The sequence below is a fragment of the Aquarana catesbeiana genome, linkage group LG10, assembly GCF_042186555.1.
Source record: "Aquarana catesbeiana isolate 2022-GZ linkage group LG10, ASM4218655v1, whole genome shotgun sequence".
Classification (NCBI taxonomy): Eukaryota; Metazoa; Chordata; class Amphibia; order Anura; family Ranidae; genus Aquarana; species Aquarana catesbeiana.
Genome location: NC_133333.1, coordinates 262,266,382 through 262,286,036, shown reverse-complemented (window position 1 = coordinate 262,286,036; position 19,655 = coordinate 262,266,382). Strand labels below are relative to the sequence as shown.

The window sequence follows — 19,655 nt, the reverse complement described above, 5'->3', positions numbered from 1 at the left end:
AGATGATTGTACACGGAGAAGGTATAGGTGGTGATATATAAAGGATTGTACATGGAGAAGGTATAGGTGGGTGATATATAGATGATTGTACATGGAGAAGGTATAGGTGGTGATATATAGATGATTGTACATGGAGAAGGTATAGGTGGGTGATATATAGATGATTGTACATGGAGAAGGTATAGGTGGTGATATATAGATGATTGTACATGGAGAAGGTATAGGTGGGTGATATATAGATGATTGTACATGGAGAAGGTATAGGTGGGTGATATATAGATGATTGTACATGGAGAAGGTATAGGTGGGTGATATATAGATGATTGTACATGGAGAAGGTATAGGTGGTGATATATAGATGATTGTACATGGAGAAGGTATAGGTGGGTGATATATAGATGATTGCACATGGAGAAGGTATAGGTGGGTGATATATAGATGATTGTACATGGAGAAGGTATAGGTGGTGATATATAGATGATTGTACATGGAGAAGGTATAGGTGGGTGATATATAGATGATTGTACATGGAGAAGGTATAGGTGGTGATATATAAGGGATTGTACATGGAGAAGGTATAGGTGGGTGATATATAGATGATTGTACATGGAGAAGGTATAGGTGGGTGATATATAGATGATTGTACATGGAGAAGGTATAGGTGGGTGATATATAAAGGATTGTACATGGAGAAGGTATAGGTGGGTGATATATAAAGGATTGTACATGGAGAAGGTATAGGTGGGTGATATATAAAGGATTGTACATGGAGAAGGTATAGGTGGGTGATATATAGATGATTGTACATGGAGAAGGTATAGGTGGGTGATATATAATGGATTGTACATGGAGAAGGTATAGGTGGTGATATATAGATGATTGTACATGGAGAAGGTATAGGTGGGTGATATATAGATGATTGTACATGGAGAAGGTATAGGTGGGTGATATATAAAGGATTGTACATGGAGAAGGTATAGGTGGTGATATATAGATGATTGTACATGGAGAAGGTATAGGTGAGTGATATATAGATGATTGTACATGGAGAAGGTATAGGTGGGTGATATATAGATGATTGTACATGGAGAAGGTATAGGTGGTGATATATAGATGATTGTACATGGAGAAGGTATAGGTGGGTGATATATAAGGGATTGTACATGGAGAAGGTATAGGTGGTGATATATAGATGATTGTACATGGAGAAGGTATAGGTGGTGATATATAGATGATTGTACATGGAGAAGGTATAGGTGGGTGATATATAGATGATTGTACATGGAGAAGGTGTAGGTGGTGATATATAGATGATTGTACATGGAGAAGGTATAGGTGAGTGATATATAGATGATTGTACATGGAGAAGGTATAGGTGGTGATATATAGATGATTGTACATGGAGAAGGTATAGGTGGTGATTTATAGATGATTGTACATGGAGAAGGTATAGGTGGGTGATATATAGATGATTGTACATGGAGAAGGTATAGGTGGGTGATATATAGATGATTGTACATGGAGAAGGTATAGGTGGGTGATATATAGATGATTGTACATGGAGAAGGTATAGGTGGGTGATATATAGATGATTGTACATGGAGAAGGTATAGGTGGGTGATATATAGATGATTGTACATGGAGAAGGTATAGGTGGGTGATATATAGATGATTGTACATGGAGAAGGTATAGGTGGTGATATATAGATGATTGTACATGGAGAAGGTATAGGTGGTGATATATAGATGATTGTACATGGAGAAGGTATAGGTGGGTGATATATAGATGATTGTACATGGAGAAGGTATAGGTGGGTGATATATAGATGATTGTACATGGAGAAGGTATAGGTGGTGATATATAGATGATTGTACATGGAGAAGGTATAGGTGGGTGATATATAGATGATTGTACATGGAGAAGGTATAGGTGGTGATATATAGATGATTGTACATGGAGAAGGTATAGGTGGTGATATATAGATGATTGTACATGGAGAAGGTATAGGTGGTGATATATAGATGATTGTACATGGAGAAGGTATAGGTGGGTGATATATAGATGATTGTACATGGAGAAGGTATAGGTGGGTGATATATAGATGATTGTACATGGAGAAGGTATAGGTGGTGATATATAGATGATTGTACATGGAGAAGGTATAGGTGGTGACATATAGATGATTGTACATGGAGAAGGTATAGGTGGTGATATATAAGGGATTGTACATGGAGAAGGTATAGGTGGTGATATATAGATGATTGTACATGGAGAAGGTATAGGTGGTGATATATAAGGGATTGTACATGGAGAAGGTATAGGTGGGTGATATATAGATGATTGTACATGGAGAAGGTATAGGTGGGTGATATATAGATGATTGTACATGGAGAAGGTATAGGTGGGTGATATATAGATGATTGTACATGGAGAAGGTACAGGTGGTGATATATAAAGGATTGTACATGGAGAAGGTATAGGTGGGTGATATATAGATGATTGTACATGGAGAAGGTATAGGTGGTGATATATAGATGATTGTACATGGAGAAGGTATAGGTGGTGATATATAGATGATTGTACATGGAGAAGGTATAGGTGGGTGATATATAGATGATTGTACATGGAGAAGGTATAGGTGGTGATATATAGATGATTGTACATGGAGAAGGTATAGGTGGTGATATATAGATGATTGTACATGGAGAAGGTATAGGTGGTGATATATAAGGGATTGTACATGGAGAAGGTATAGGTGGTGATATATAGATGATTGTACATGGAGAAGGTATAGGTGGTGATATATAGATGATTGTACATGGAGAAGGTATAGGTGGTGATATATAGATGATTGTACATGGAGAAGGTATAGGTGGGTGATATATAGATGATTGTACATGGAGAAGGTATAGGTGGTGATATATAGATGATTGTACATGGAGAAGGTATAGGTGGTGATATATAGATGATTGTACATGGAGAAGGTATAGGTGGTGATATATAAGGGATTGTACATGGAGAAGGTATAGGTGGTGATATATAGATGATTGTACATGGAGAAGGTATAGGTGGGTGATATATAGATGATTGTACATGGAGAAGGTATAGGTGGTGATATATAGATGATTGTACATGGAGAAGGTATAGGTGGTGATATATAGATGATTGTACATGGAGAAGGTATAGGTGGTGATATATAGATGATTGTACATGGAGAAGGTATAGGTGGGTGATATATAAGGGATTGTACATGGAGAAGGTATAGGTGGGTGATATATAAGGGATTGTACATGGAGAAGGTATAGGTGGGTGATATATAGATGATTGTACATGGAGAAGGTATAGGTGGGTGATATATAATGGATTGTACATGGAGAAGGTATAGGTGGGTGATATATAGATGATTGTACATGGAGAAGGTATAGGTGGGTGATATATAGATGATTGTACATGGAGAAGGTATAGGTAGGTGATATATAGATGATTGTACATGGAGAAGGTATAGGTGGTGATATATAGATGATTGTACATGGAGAAGGTATAGGTGGGTGATATATAAGGGATTGTACATGGAGAAGGTATAGGTGGTGATATATAGATGATTGTACATGGAGAAGGTATAGGTGGGTGATATATAGATGATTGTACATGGAGATGGTATAGGTGGGTGATATATAAGGGATTGTACATGGAGAAGGTATAGGTGGTGATATATAGATGATTGTACATGGAGAAGGTATAGGTGGGTGATATATAAGGGATTGTACATGGAGAAGGTATAGGTGGTGATATATAGATGATTGTACATGGAGAAGGTATAGGTGGTGATATATAGATGATTGTACATGGAGAAGGTATAGGTGGGTGATATATAAGGGATTGTACATGGAGAAGGTATAGGTGGTGATATATAGATGATTGTACATGGAGAAGGTATAGGTGGGTGATATATAAGGGATTGTACATGGAGAAGGTATAGGTGGTGATATATAGATGATTGTACATGGAGAAGGTATAGGTGGGTGATATATAGATGATTGTACATGGAGAAGGTATAGGTGGGTGATATATAGATGATTGTACATGGAGAAGGTATAGGTAGGTGATATATAGATGATTGTACATGGAGAAGGTATAGGTCGGTGATTTATAATGGATTGTACATGGAGAAGGTATAGGTGGGTGATATATAGATGATTGTACATGGAGAAGGTATAGGTGGGTGATATATAAGGGATTGTACATGGAGAAGGTATAGGTGGGTGATATATAGATGATTGTACATGGAGAAGGTATAGGTGGGTGATATATAGATGATTGTACATGGAGAAGGTATAGGTGGGTGATATATAAGGGATTGTACATGGAGAAGGTATAGGTGGTGATATATAGATGATTGTACATGGAGAAGGTATAGGTGGGTGATATATAGATGATTGTACATGGAGAAGGTATGGGTGGGTGATATATAGATGATTGTACATGGAGAAGGTATAGGTAGGTGATATATAGATGATTGTACATGGAGAAGGTATAGGTGGGTGATATATAATGGATTGTACATGGAAAAGGTATAGGTGGGTGATATATAGATGATTGTACATGGAGAAGGTATAGGTGGGTGATATATAAGGGATTGTACATGGAGAAGGTATAGGTGGGTGATATATAGATGATTGTACATGGAGAAGGTATATGTGGGTGATATATAGATGATTGTACATGGAGAAGGTACATGGAGAAGGTATAGGTGGGTGATATATAAAGGATTGTACATGGAGAAGGTATAGGAGGGTGATATATAGATTGTACATGGAGAAGGTATAGGTGGGTGATATATAAAGGATTGTACATGGAGAAGGTATAGGTGGGTGATATATAGATGATTGTACATGGAGAAGGTATAGGTGGGTGATATATAAGGGATTGTACATGGAGAAGGTATAGGAGGGTGATATATAAGGGATTGTACATGGAGAAGGTATAGGTGGGTGATATATAAGGGATTGTACATGGAGAAGGTATAGGTGGTGATATATAGATGATTGTACATGGAGAAGGTATAGGTGGGTGATATATAGATTGTACATGGAGAAGGTATAGGTGGGTGATATATAAAGGATTGTACATGGAGAAGGTATAGGTGGGTGATATATAGATGATTGTACATGGAGAAGGTATAGGTGGGTGATATATAGATGATTGTACATGGAGAAGGTATAGGTGGGTGATATATAGATGATTGTACATGGAGAAGGTATAGGTGGGTGATATATAGATGATTGTACATGGAGAAGGTATAGGTGGGTGATATATAGATTGTACATGGAGAAGGTATAGGTGGGTGATATATAAAGGATTGTACATGGAGAAGGTATAGGTGGGTGATATATAAAGGATTGTACATGGAGAAGGTATAGGTGGTGATATATAGATGATTGTACATGGAGAAGGTATAGGTGGTGATATATAGATGATTGTACATGGAGAAGGTATAGGTGGGTGATATATAAAGGATTGTACATGGAGAAGGTATAGGTGGTGATATATAGATGATTGTACATGGAGAAGGTATAGGTGGTGATATATAATGGATTGTACATGGAGAAGGTATAGGTGGTGATATATAGATGATTGTACATGGAGAAGGTATAGGTGGGTGATATATAGATGATTGTACATAGAGAAGGTATAGGTGGTGATATATAGATGATTGTACATGGAGAAGGTATAGGTGAGTGATATATAGATGATTGTACATGGAGAAGGTATAGGTGGGTGATATATAGATGATTGTACATGGAGAAGGTATAGGTGGTGATATATAGATGATTGTACATGGAGAAGGTATAGGTGGGTGATATATAGATGATTGTACATGGAGAAGGTATAGGTGGTGATATATAGATGATTGTACATGGAGAAGGTATAGGTGGGTGATATATAGATGATTGTACATGGAGAAGGTATAGGTGGTGATATATAGATGATTGTACATGGAGAAGGTATAGGTGGGTGATATATAGATGATTGTACATGGAGAAGGTATAGGTGGGTGATATATAGATGATTGTACATGGAGAAGGTATAGGTGGGTGATATATAGATGATTGTACATGGAGAAGGTATAGGTGGTGATATATAGATGATTGTACATGGAGAAGGTATAGGTGGGTGATATATAAGGGATTGTACATGGAGAAGGTATAGGTGGTGATATATAGATGATTGTACATGGAGAAGGTATAGGTGGGTGATATATAAAGGATTGTACATGGAGAAGGTATAGGTGGTGATATATAGATGATTGTACATGGAGAAGGTATAGGTGGGTGATATATAGATGATTGTACATAGAGAAGGTATAGGTGGTGATATATAGATGATTGTACATGGAGAAGGTATAGGTGAGTGATATATAGATGATTGTACATGGAGAAGGTATAGGTGGGTGATATATAGATGATTGTACATGGAGAAGGTATAGGTGGTGATATATAGATGATTGTACATGGAGAAGGTATAGGTGGGTGATATATAGATGATTGTACATGGAGAAGGTATAGGTGGTGATATATAGATGATTGTACATGGAGAAGGTATAGGTGGGTGATATATAGATGATTGTACATGGAGAAGGTATAGGTGGTGATATATAGATGATTGTACATGGAGAAGGTATAGGTGGGTGATATATAGATGATTGTACATGGAGAAGGTATAGGTGGGTGATATATAGATGATTGTACATGGAGAAGGTATAGGTGGGTGATATATAAAGGATTGTACATGGAGAAGGTATAGGTGGGTGATATATAGATGATTGTACATGGAGAAGGTATAGGTGGTGATATATAAGGGATTGTACATGGAGAAGGTATAGGTGGTGATATATAGATGATTGTACATGGAGAAGGTATAGGTGGGTGATATATAGATGATTGTACATGGAGAAGGTATAGGTGGTGATATATAAGGGATTGTACATGGAGAAGGTATAGGTGGTGATATATAATGGATTGTACATGGAGAAGGTATAGGTGGGTGATATATAGATGATTGTACATGGAGAAGGTATAGGTGGTGATATATAGATGATTGTACATGGAGAAGGTATAGGTGGGTGATATATAGATGATTGTACATGGAGAAGGTATAGGTGGTGATATATAGATGATTGTACATGGAGAAGGTATAGGTGGGTGATATATAGATGATTGTACATGTAGAAGGTATAGGTGGGTGATATATAGATGATTGTACATGGAGAAGGTATAGGTGGATGATATATAGATGATTGTACATGGAGAAGGTATAGGTGGTGATATATAATGGATTGTACATGGAGATGGTATAGGTGGTGATATATAGATGATTGTACATGGAGAAGGTATAGGTGGATGATATATAGATGATTGTACATGGAGAAGGTATAGGTGGGTGATATATAGATGATTGTACGTGGAGAAGGTATAGGTGGTGATATATAGATGATTGTACATGGAGAAGGTATAGGTGGTGATATATAGATGATTGTACATGGAGAAGGTATAGGTGGGTGATATATAAGGGATTGTACATGGAGAAGGTATAGGTGGGTGATATATAAAGGATTGTACATGGAGAAGGTATAGGTGGTGATATATAGATGATTGTACATGGAGAAGGTATAGGTGGGTGATATATAGATGATTGTACATGGAGAAGGTATAGCTGGGTGATATATAGATGATTGTACATGGAGAAGGTATAGGTGGGTGATATATAGATGATTGTACATGGAGAAGGTATAGGTGGGTGATATATAGATGATTGTACATGGAGATGGTATAGGTGGCGATATATAGATGATTGTACATGGAGAAGGTATAGGTGGGTGATATATAGATGATTGTACATGGAGAAGGTATAGGTGGGTGATATATAGATGATTGTACATGGAGAAGGTATAGGTGGGTGATATATAAGGGATTGTACATGGAGAAGGTATAGGTGGGTGATATATAAAGGATTGTACATGGAGAAGGTATAGGTGGGTGATATATAGATGATTGTACATGGAGAAGGTATAGGTGGTGATATATAGATGATTGTACATGGAGAAGGTATAGGTGGTGATATATAGATGATTGTACATGGAGAAGGTATAGGTGGGTGATATATAAGGGATTGTACATGGAGAAGGTATAGGTGGGTGATATATAATGGATTGTACATGGAGAAGGTATAGGTGGGTGATATATAGATGATTGTACATGGAGAAGGTATAGGTGGGTGATATATAGATGATTGTACATGGAGAAGGTATAGGTGGTGATATATAGATGATTGTACATGGAGAAGGTATAGGTGGTGATATATAGATGATTGTACATGGAGAAGGTATAGGTGGGTGATATATAGATGATTGTACATGGAGAAGGTATAGGTGGTGATATATAAAGGATTGTACATGGAGAAGGTATAGGTGGTGATATATAAGGGATTGAACATGGAGAAGGTATAGGTGGGTGATATATAAAGGATTGTACATGGAGAAGGTATAGGTGGTGATATATAGATGATTGTACATGGAGAAGGTATAGGTGGTGATATATAGATGATTGTACATGGAGAAGGTATAGGTGGGTGATATATAAGGGATTGTACATGGAGAAGGTATAGGTGGTGATATATAGATGATTGTACATGGAGAAGGTATAGGTGGGTGATATATAAAGGATTGTACATGGAGAAGGTATAGGTGGTGATATATAGATGATTGTACATGGAGAAGGTATAGGTGGGTGATATATAGATGATTGTACATGGAGAAGGTATAGGTGGTGATATATAGATGATTGTACATGGAGAAGGTATAGGTGGGTGATATATAAAGGATTGTACATGGAGAAGGTATAGGTGGGTGATATATAGATGATTGTACATGGAGAAGGTATAGGTGGGTGATATATAAAGGATTGTACATGGAGAAGGTATAGGTGGGTGATATATAGATGATTGTACATGGAGAAGGTATAGGTGGGTGATATATAATGGATTGTACATGGAGAAGGTATAGGTGGTGATATATAGATGATTGTACATGGAGAAGGTATAGGTGGTGATATATAGATGATTGTACATGGAGAAGGTATAGGTGGGTGATATATAAAGGATTGTACATGGAGAAGGTATAGGTGGGTGATATATAGATGATTGTACATGGAGAAGGTATAGGTGGGTGATATATAATGGATTGTACATGGAGAAGGTATAGGTGGGTGATATATAGACGATTGTACATGGAGAAGGTATAGGTGGTGATATATAAGGGATTGTACATGGAGAAGGTATAGGTGGGTGATATATAAAGGATTGTACATGGAGAAGGTATAGGTGGTGATATATAGATGATTGTACATGGAGAAGGTATAGGTGGGTGATATATAGATGATTGTACATGGAGAAGGTATAGGTGGTGATATATAGATGATTGTACATGGAGAAGGTATAGGTGGGTGATATATAAAGGATTGTACATGGAGAAGGTATAGGTGGTGATATATAAGGGATTGTACATGGAGAAGGTATAGGTGGGTGATATATAAGGGATTGTACATGGAGAAGGTATAGGTGGTGATATATAGATGATTGTACATGGAGAAGGTATAGGTGGGTGATATATAGATGATTGTACATGGAGAAGGTATAGGTGGTGATATATAGATGATTGTACATGGAGAAGGTATAGGTGGGTGATATATAAGGGATTGTACATGGAGAAGGTATAGGTGGGTGATATATAAAGGATTGTACATGGAGAAGGTATAGGTGGGTGATATATAATGGATTGTACATGGAGAAGGTATAGGTGGGTGATATATAAGGGATTGTACATGGAGAAGGTATAGGTGGTGATATATAGATGATTGTACATGGAGAAGGTATAGGTGGGTGATATATAGATGATTGTACATGGAGAAGGTATAGGTGGGTGATATATAAAGGATTGTACATGGAGAAGGTATAGGTGGGTGATATATAGATGATTGTACATGGAGAAGGTATAGGTGGTGATATAGAAGGGATTGTACATGGAGAAGGTATAGGTGGGTGATATATAAGGGGTTGTACCCGGAGAAGGTATAGGTGGCAGCGATGTAGATGAAGTTCTCATAGTAAAGCTGTTTGCTGTCCTGGAAGTCGTTCATGTTGCAGACGATCTCCGACGATCCGGCTCCTTTCACAGTCAGGGTGACGTAGGACGGCAGGGTGGGCTCATCCCATGTGTAGTCCAGAGAGGAGGCCGCCTTCACCTCTGTCCTCAGCCGAGGCTCCGCTACTCCATGCTGCATGAAGACCACGGGGACCTGGACACACAATATATACATCAATGTTCTGGAGATGAGGACGAGGTTCTCCTATCAGAAGATATTAGACACTTTGTAGCTCTGATCTCACCTTTGAGAAGTTATCCACCCGGAAAGGAGGCGGCATCTCATCCGTGTTACTGAAGGAGATCCGGTACGTCGCCCCCTGCAGGGTGATCTCCACTCTCAGGAAGTGACATTTCCCCAGAGTGTCCCTGAGATAAAAAGAAGACAATCAGTACAGAATATTCTATTCCACGACACAGAGATTCAATGGCGTCCTCCTTCCAGAGAAATATCTATGGACTCCCCCCATATACTGCGGATATAGGAAATGTCGGGGTTATCGGGGGACACAAGATTACGCTGCACCCCCCAACCAACAACCAATCATCTCCAAAGATCTGGGAAGATACAATGTATACATTCACTGCGAGCGTCACCGCCCCCTACATGACATCACACTGATGTCATATCACTTATATGGGGGGAGGGGATATTGACACAAACATTGCGATAGAGAGAAACTACGGGAAAAAAAAGTCTAATCACAATTATATCTATTTATTCCAAATAAAAATACAAATCTGATACCAAAGCCCCTCCCCCATCATATCTGTACTACCAGTACCCCTACACCAGTACTACCAGTACCCCTACACCAGTACTACCAGTACCCCTACACCAGTACTACCAGTACCCCTACACCAGTACCCCTACACCAGCACTACCAGTACCACTACACCAGTACCCCTACACCAGTACTACCAGTACCCCTACACCAGTACTACCAGTACCCCTACACCAGCACTACCAGTACCCCTACACCAGTACTACCAGTACCCCTACACCAGTACTACCAGTACCCCTACACCAGTACTACCAGTACCCCTACACCAGTACTACCAGTACCCCTACACCAGTACTACCAGTACCCCTACACCAGTACTACCAGTACCCCTTCACCAGTACTACCAGTACCCCTACACCAGCACTACCAGTACCCCTACACCAGCACTACCAGTACCCCTACACCAGCACTACCAGTACGACTACACCAGTACTACCAGTACCCCTACACCAGTACTACCAGTACCACTACATCAGTACTACCAGTACCACTACACCAGTACTACCAGTACCACTACACCAGTACTACCAGTACCCCTACACCAGTTCTATACTAGTGTCACATCATACTTTACAATCTGAATGTCTGCTTCACTTTATTAAAAACATTTTTTTGGTTTACAGTGATTTAATACTAGCAAGAGGAGAATACCAGAGAGGAGGAGGAGGAGACTGTAGGAGAAGAGAGGAGATTGTAGGAGAAGAGAGGAGAGGAGAGAGAAAAGAGGAGCGAGGATGAAGATCCTGAGAAAAGAGGAGAGCGGAGGATTCCCAGAAATATTTATGGGAATGAAAATGGAGAGGGAGAGAAAAGAGGAGAGGAGAGGAGAGGAGAGGAGAGAATTCCTGAACAAAGGTGCAGAAATGAGAGCGGAATTGGAGAGAATAATTGAGGAGGAAAGGAAGAATTTCTATGCATTGAAAGCAGAGCGGGAGAAAGAAGGAAATCAGCTGACCACAGAAATGAGAAGAGAACTTTTAAAGAAAGTGCGGGCAAGAAAAGCTGAGATGGAAAGGAAAAGAGAGGAGGACCAAACGGAAGTCGGCCATGATGGAGACGGACAGGTAAGTACACGTTCTTCCATATAGAATATGAAGTGCCTTCATGGAGGATTACACATCCGTAGGAGAATATGTAGCTGGTTGGGTATAAAATATCCGTATCTTATAGACACCCCCAGATATAGACAACAGAGATCGTTGGGGGACCTTCTTATGTCCCTCATATCCATATGGAAATCCATAGAAGTGATCAGTAGGCGGAGCTCCTCCAATGATCAGATATAACCATACAGGAAGGCAATGAATGGACTATATAGAAGGTGACCCTTCCTTCATTGTTGGATAGAGGGAGCAAGGAGCGGCAGGGAGGCTCCGTACCTAAAGACAATATATCCGAGTGAAATATAGGAAATACTCCCCATAAAAGTGTTCTATTCAGATGAAGAAGTTTAATCACAGCTAATATTTGATTCCTTTATTATCAGGTCCCGGCTATGAAGACAGACACATTCATTCACCAAGACATGGATGACTACGATGATGACTCTGATGTAAGTAGAGTTTGTTCTGTCCAAACTCAAGTATCTTCATTACAGTTTCCTTTATACAATGTAACATATTCAGTGATGATGGTAAGATTAGGAACACGAGCAGCACCAGCCCCTTCTCACCAGGTCAGGGCCCCTCGGGTCAGGTTTGGAAGAAGAAAGTCATGGGAGGGGAAGTTTTCCTGCCATTTGTCTGTCCATAGTAACATTCATTCATTTGGTTTACTGAATATTCTAAACGGATTTCCCATCCAGATGATCATTGCTCTGGATTATTGGACAAAAGTGCCGCCAATATCTTCTGCCCTGTACACACCAACGGTTTTGCAGTCGGAATGAACTCAAGGTTTTTCTGATGGAATTCCACTCAAGCGGTCTTGCATACACACGGTCTCACCAAATTCCGACCGTCCAGAACGCAGTGACGTACAACAGGTACAACGGGACTAGAAAACGGAAGTTCAATAGCCAATAGCTTCCGTCTCGTACTTGCTTCAGAGCATGCGTAGTTTTTGGTCTGTCGGAACAGCATACAGACATTCGGTTTTCCCGATAGGAATTGGGTCCATCGGAAAAATTTAGAACATGTTCTCTTTCTAGGTCCGTCAGAATTTTTGACGTAAAAAGTCCGATGAGGCATACACATGATCGGAATAGACGATGAAAAGCTCCCGTCTGACTTTTTCTGTCGGACATTCCGCTTGTGTGTACACGGCATTACTTGGGAGACGTCAGATCCCATGACCCTATAATAGTTATTCCAATCACCAAAGAGACAATGCCAGGTGGGGAAAACTTATGGCAACAGACCAGAACCTATTGGCTAGATCAGGGGTCTCCAAACTTTCTAAGCATAGGGCCAGTTTACTGTCCTTCAGGCCTTAGGGGAGCCGGACTGTGGCTAGTGGGTGTAGAAAGTCCCCCGGCATTAGTGCCCCATCATTTGTTTCAATGGGAGAAATAGTACCCCATTAATGGTGCCAGTAGGGTAAATTATGTCCCATCATTGGTGTCAGCTGGTGAAATAGTGCCCCAAGGGCCATATAAAAGGCAAGCAAAAGGGCCACATCCGGCCCTCGGGGCGCAGTTTGGAGAACACTGGCCTAGATGATGATTAGAGATGATGTATAACTACCAGCAGCCCACTTTATGAGGAAATAACTAGATAGCTAAATCTCCCTCCTATCCAGTAGGACCATATAATATCCTTCCATCCAGACATCAAAGGAGAAGTATGGGGAAAGCTCGTTTGGCTGCTCTTCTCCTCTGGGTCACATGATGCAGTTCATTTTTCACTCCTGTAACCCGTTTTCAGCACACAGCGGGCTGAAGTCTGCTGACGTCGAGGAGTCGGTCAAGGCTCAGGCAAGATTGCGACTGTGGAGTCAGGATCCGCCCACATGGCTGGAGCCTCTCAGTGAGACGCTCAGAGCTTGGGCCGGCCACTCCCACCCACTAGGTGTGTATTTGGGTGGGGGGTTAGTAGTGTCTACTCCAGGATCTCCATTAGGTGTATAAGAAGTTGAGGCAAGGCTGAAGGTCTCCAGTCAGCATGTGCTTTGCCGATTGTAGCTCTATAGGACTGAGTCAATAGCGGGTGTGCTGGACCTCTGCAGAGAGACCAATTCTTCCCCACAGAGAATAAGAATTCCACTCCACACCTGCTGGCAGGGGATAGGCTTTTCCTCTTAGTCTGTGGCTGCTTTAGAAAGAAAACCAACTGGAAGACATTGAACACCTTCTGTTTCCATGCGCCTGGAATGGAGGGTTCAATTGGGCTTTAGTTTTGTACAAATTAGATCTAAAATACATTGAATTGTCTTCATGGGCGATGCGGGGAAAATGTTACATATGAACATGAATGTATAATCCATGAACACTGCGCCATTTTGTTTCCTTTCTTGTCTTACTAATCTTTTCTTTCTCTTCCAGTGCTAATTCTGACAAAGAGTCTGAGACAACCGAGGCCTCACAGCCCGACCATGACCATGATGACTTTGAAGTGGAATCTGGTCTGAACAGTCTCTCTTTGGACCCCAGAATCAGGAATCTACCCCCCCCCCCCCCCCCTGGATGAAGTAAGTGTCCTCTATGCTTCTTTTATGGCTGAAAAGACTCAACTCTGTCTGGTTCAGTCTTATAAAAAACAGTAACAGTTTGCTTCAGAGGAAGACAAAAAAAAAAAATGCGGTCAGGGATTGGTTTTGTCTCATACAGACAGACAGATTCCTCGGTGACCTCACACAGGCAGTTGGCGCAATTCCCTGGATCAAACTATTTCCTCTTCAGCTTAATCAGTCGAGCAATGAGGGAAACCCAGAAACTTCTACCAACCAGAGTTCTTCTATTGCTTCACCTGCCTTAAACTGAAGGACGTTATAAGATAGATCTGTTTTATGTCATCCTGGAGCATCAATGATAATGAATATGACTTTTTTTTTTCCATTTAGTTTTGGATTGTGTGCAAGATCCCCGCTGTCCCACCATCAGATCCCACCACCAGAAGATCAGACATCCATAATGTGGAATCCAACACAAGCAGCAGTTCTCCAACCAAACACGTAAGTTTCTTCATTAGAATTTCCTTTGTACAATGTAACATCACCAATGATGGGGAAATGATGGTTAGACCAGGAACACGAGCACCAGGCCAGTGTGTAAGAGGGCCTCTTTGATTGGTTGGATGTTGGTGCCAAAGCCTGACTTCCTGTCCCGCTCCTGTCCTTTTGCTAGAACATCCCTCCTGCTAAGAGGAAACCCTCTGCCATATTGTGCCCTCCCCATGCCTGAGGCCTCCACGTGACATTCCCGGCCGTTGTCCTTTATATCCCAAGGAAGGAATGTCCATACAAGTGAGTATATTTGCTGCACTTTACTGATGAAATTCAGGGAATGGTATAAGTCAAGTCACATCAACATACTTTCCAGAGTCACTTGATAATACATAGTAAATCGCATTTAGTGGGCGCTCCACAGTAGTCACATGTGGAAGCATATCCAGCACTTTAAGCAGCCATCTCCCTCCAACAGTCTCTCCTTCCGCCTGGGTATATTAGTACTTCACTGGAATGAGATCTCTGCAGCCACCTACATAGGTACATCTCTCTTGGGACCCTCCAAGGGAATAGCCTCACTAAGGGAACTCTTGGCCTGGCCTAATAGGCCTTTTGCAATCCACCCTAGCCCCCACCTTTATAAGGGTCAGAAGGTCTACAGCCGGTTCTCCTGGGTGCAAATCTACTCCTCCTCGGCCTCCTGCCCTGTCCACGGCCTCCATGTGCTGTTTACATCTATGCTGGTGTGGGGTGCTTGGCTCCCATGTCCCAAGTGCAACTAGGGCTCCTCCCTTCCTAGCTTATAACTGGGCCCTGATGTACCTATGACATCACTACAGGAGGGCTCTAAAAGGGGCCTAGCACCTGATGACACTCTCTACCATAACCAGACACTATTCTGGCACTGAGCCACCTAGTGGCAGATTAGCTAGGGTGTGTTGGACCCCTGCAGAGAGACCAATTCTTCCCCACAGAGAATAAGAATTTGACTCCACACTTGCTGGCAGGGGACAGCCTGGTACAAACAGTGGAATGTCCTGCTGATTCATTTTACACGGTTTATAAGTTAAGAATGTTGTATACAACCAAGAAACCTCATTTAAGGTAAAATGGGCTACACTGTCATGTTCCTTCTAGCAGTATGAGTAGCTAACTCTTCCCCCAAAACATGTTGGCTGTATTGAAGCATAGACCAGACTACCGCATGTCCAATATTCAGTCATGTCCATGGAGGGCTCCTTTTTTTCTGGCCAGAAGGTGGCAGAGGAAAGGGGGAAGCAAGGCTGAAAAACACCACCAAGGCAGCGGCCACGCTTGCTTCCTTCTTGGCCCGGCACATCAGCCCAGGCTCAGAAATGATCTCTCCCAGTTCCTCTAATGACAATATTTTACAACATCTTATAACTTTAGTAATAGAGAGCAAAGTTTTTACCTTACAATTTCTCTTACAGGAGTGAAGAAGAAGCTGTGGTCAAGGAGCGTGCATACCCAACTTCATCCTGGCCTTATATAATGACACAACGGACACAGAATGCCGGAACATTCAGACAGTTTCTAAGATCCCTTCCGATTATCAGGGGAATATGGCCATAATAGTAAGTATCCTTTCCTGTAGTTACATTATCTGGGATGAAGAAAGGGGGCCCTGTCTATGAAGTACAATCTCCCATAAACTGGAGCAGGTTTGGACTAGAGTAGGGAAGAACAAGACCCTCTGGTAGCTGGAGGCCATTTTGGAGGGGACAAATCTCAGTCCATATGGAATTGTCCAATGCTACAGATCTTTGATGAATGTTCCTTTCCTAGTGAATGAGGAAGAGGGAAGGTGTGGGATGCTCTGTCCAGGGGGAAGAATAGTGATTAGGAAAGGTTTTCCAGCTTCCTTGGCAGTGGTTGGTCAGCCCATTTGGGACATCCCATGAAGTGTTTCTCTAACTTCCCTCAAGGCTCCCAGTAATGTTCTCTTTGGCATTTGTACTCCTCCAGTACCTAAAATGACTTCATTCATGGCACCAGCTAAACATAGAGAGGGTTCCTATACTGAACACCAAATCTGTGGAGAAGACTACATTATATAAATGGACATCTTGGGAATGGGCATAAAGACCTAAACTGATCAGTACTACAAAACTGATGGGCGTCTTTAATGTAGACGGAAGGCCATAGTCGTGTGTAACATTCTAATATTCATTTTTTCTCTTTACACAGGGCTCCTGGCTTTTTAGTTTCCGGACCCCTCGCAATGTTAGCAGATGGTGAGTGTGACCTGAAACTTGGATGGGTGGGGACAGGACACCTCACCTGGAAATGGAAGCCTGGCTCTTAATAGATGGTGGAGACAGTCCACTGCCTGTATGGTGGATGGGGCAACAAGGGAGCCCTGACAGTCCCTCATCATTGTCTATGACTGTCTATGGTGCTTCTACCAGGGTCTGTTGGCCGCCATTTGCGGATTTTATGGGTGTCTGAATGGTGACCACTTGAATGGCACCCCAGCGCTTCTTCTATGGCGCTTATCTTACTTATTTCTATGGCGCCCATAAAATCCGCAGATGGCAGCCAACAGACCCTGGTAGCAGCTCCATAGACAGTCATAGACAATGATGAGGGACTGTCAGGGCTCCCTTGTTGCCCCATCCAGCATACAGGCAGTGGACTTTGGGGGGGGGGGGGGGAGCAGGAAGGGGGTGAATGTGCCCGGTATTGGGGGGTGGGAGGAAGGGCAGGAAGGGGGTGAAAGTGCCCAGTATTGGGGGGTGGGAGGGAGGGCAGGAAGGGGGTGAAAGTGCCTGGTATTGGGGGGGTGGGGCAGGAAGGGGGTGAAAGTGCCCCGTATTTTGGGGGGGGGGGGGGGAAGTACTCAGTATTGAAGGGGTTAAGTGCTGCTATGTTGGGGATAACAGAGGCTGATATGAATACAGATTCAGGTACTTATGTTAGCTGTATATAAGGACACATTGTCACTTTACACAATCACATTACATAGTGATTTTCATTAATTTGTGAATCTTTTTGGATGATTACTGATTTGTATATCAGACATTCTTCGATCTCATTGAAATAAGAGAGGAGCGCCCCCTTCCCTGACCTGGACGTCCTACGCATATACATCATACATTACCATCCCCCACTATGGCGTGTCCTTATCACCGATATCCCAACTGACCACAGAAGAAGAGATCTGACAAGACCCCCAAACGAGGAGATTCCGGCCCGGTGTAGAGGTTGGAGGGACACACAGGAGGGCAGAGAGGGAACACCGCTATACACTATATAGTATATACAGTACCTACCTCATATTGATATGGAAGGAATTGTTCTTATTGACCTCGAAGCCCCCAGACCAGGTACAGTTGGAGACATCCATGAGTCGGACGCACAGCAGCTGGTCATAGTCATTTCTGGGCCAATGGAACACCACACTGGACCCAGGGAGGGTGGAGATGTAGCCATTGGGATTACTTGTCCCCTGGATGGAAAGAACATCTCGGTGCATTAGGGAGAAGCTCGGTACCCGGACTGGGATGTCCTCATCATTGAGGGTCACTTACCTGTCCTCTGGCAAATTCTCTTTGGGCAAAGGCCAGCTTGTGAGAAGATTTGTTGATCAGAAGGTAGCGGGGGGCGAAGGTGACCATACAGGTGTCTATGTACCGCCCTCGGCCTTTCTTTACATCAATGCCTAGGAGGAAGGAAGTACAGACAGTAATGTGGAGAAGTGAGGCCACCGCCATGGAGCCGCATGAGGAATCGATCATTTCTTGGCAGCTGTATTGGAATATTATATTTTTACATTCAACATGTTTTCCATGATTTCTTACATTGCAACCAATTTATATCTCACCTATTCTTGTGTTAGGTGTAACTGATTATTGTTGGTATATAAAGGTAAATGGACTCAGTATACACAGTATCTGACAAAAGTAAGTACACCCCTCAGTGTCATTTGTGTAAATCTTTTCTTCTATCTTTTCATGTGACAACACTGAAGAAATGACACTTGTCTACAATGTAAAGTAGTGAGTGTACAGCTTGTATAACAGTGTAAATTTACTGTCCCCTCAAAATAACTCAACACACAGCCATTAATGTCTAAACCGCTGGCAACAAAAGTCAGTACACCCCTAAGTGAAAATCTCCAAATTGGGCCCAAAGTGTCAATATTTTGTGTGGCCACCATTATTTTCCAGCACTGCCTTAACCCTCTTGGGCATGGAGGTCACCAGAGCTTCACAGGTTGTCACTGGAGTCCTCTTCCCCTCCTCCATGATGACATCACAGAGCTGGTGGATGTTGGAGACCTTGCGCTCCTCCACCTTCGGTTTGAGGATGTCCCACAGATGATCAATAGGGTTTAGGTCTGGAGACATGCTTGGCCAGTCCATCACCTTTACCCTCAGCTTCTTTAGCAAGGCAGTGGTGGTCTTGGAGGTGTGTTTGGGGTGGTTATCATGTTGGAATACTGCCCTGCGGTCCAGTCTCTGAAGGGAGGGGATCATGCTCTGCTTCAGTATGTCACAGTACATGTTGGCATTCATGGTTCCCTCAATGAACTGTAGCTCCATGT

General features: G+C 41.9%; 1 protein-coding gene across 1 annotated transcript in view; it reads right to left on the bottom strand.

Moving 5' to 3' along the window:
* Window positions 1-19,655, bottom strand: part of VPS13D (vacuolar protein sorting 13 homolog D) — a gene marked incomplete at its 5' end in the record, with an annotated part of 401,105 nt that overhangs the window by 202,456 nt on the left and 178,994 nt on the right. The window contains 4 exon segments of the mRNA XM_073603729.1: window positions 10,118-10,353; window positions 10,445-10,568; window positions 18,382-18,557; window positions 18,640-18,770. Coding sequence (XP_073459830.1) covers window positions 10,118-10,353; window positions 10,445-10,568; window positions 18,382-18,557; window positions 18,640-18,770 — 667 coding nt within the window.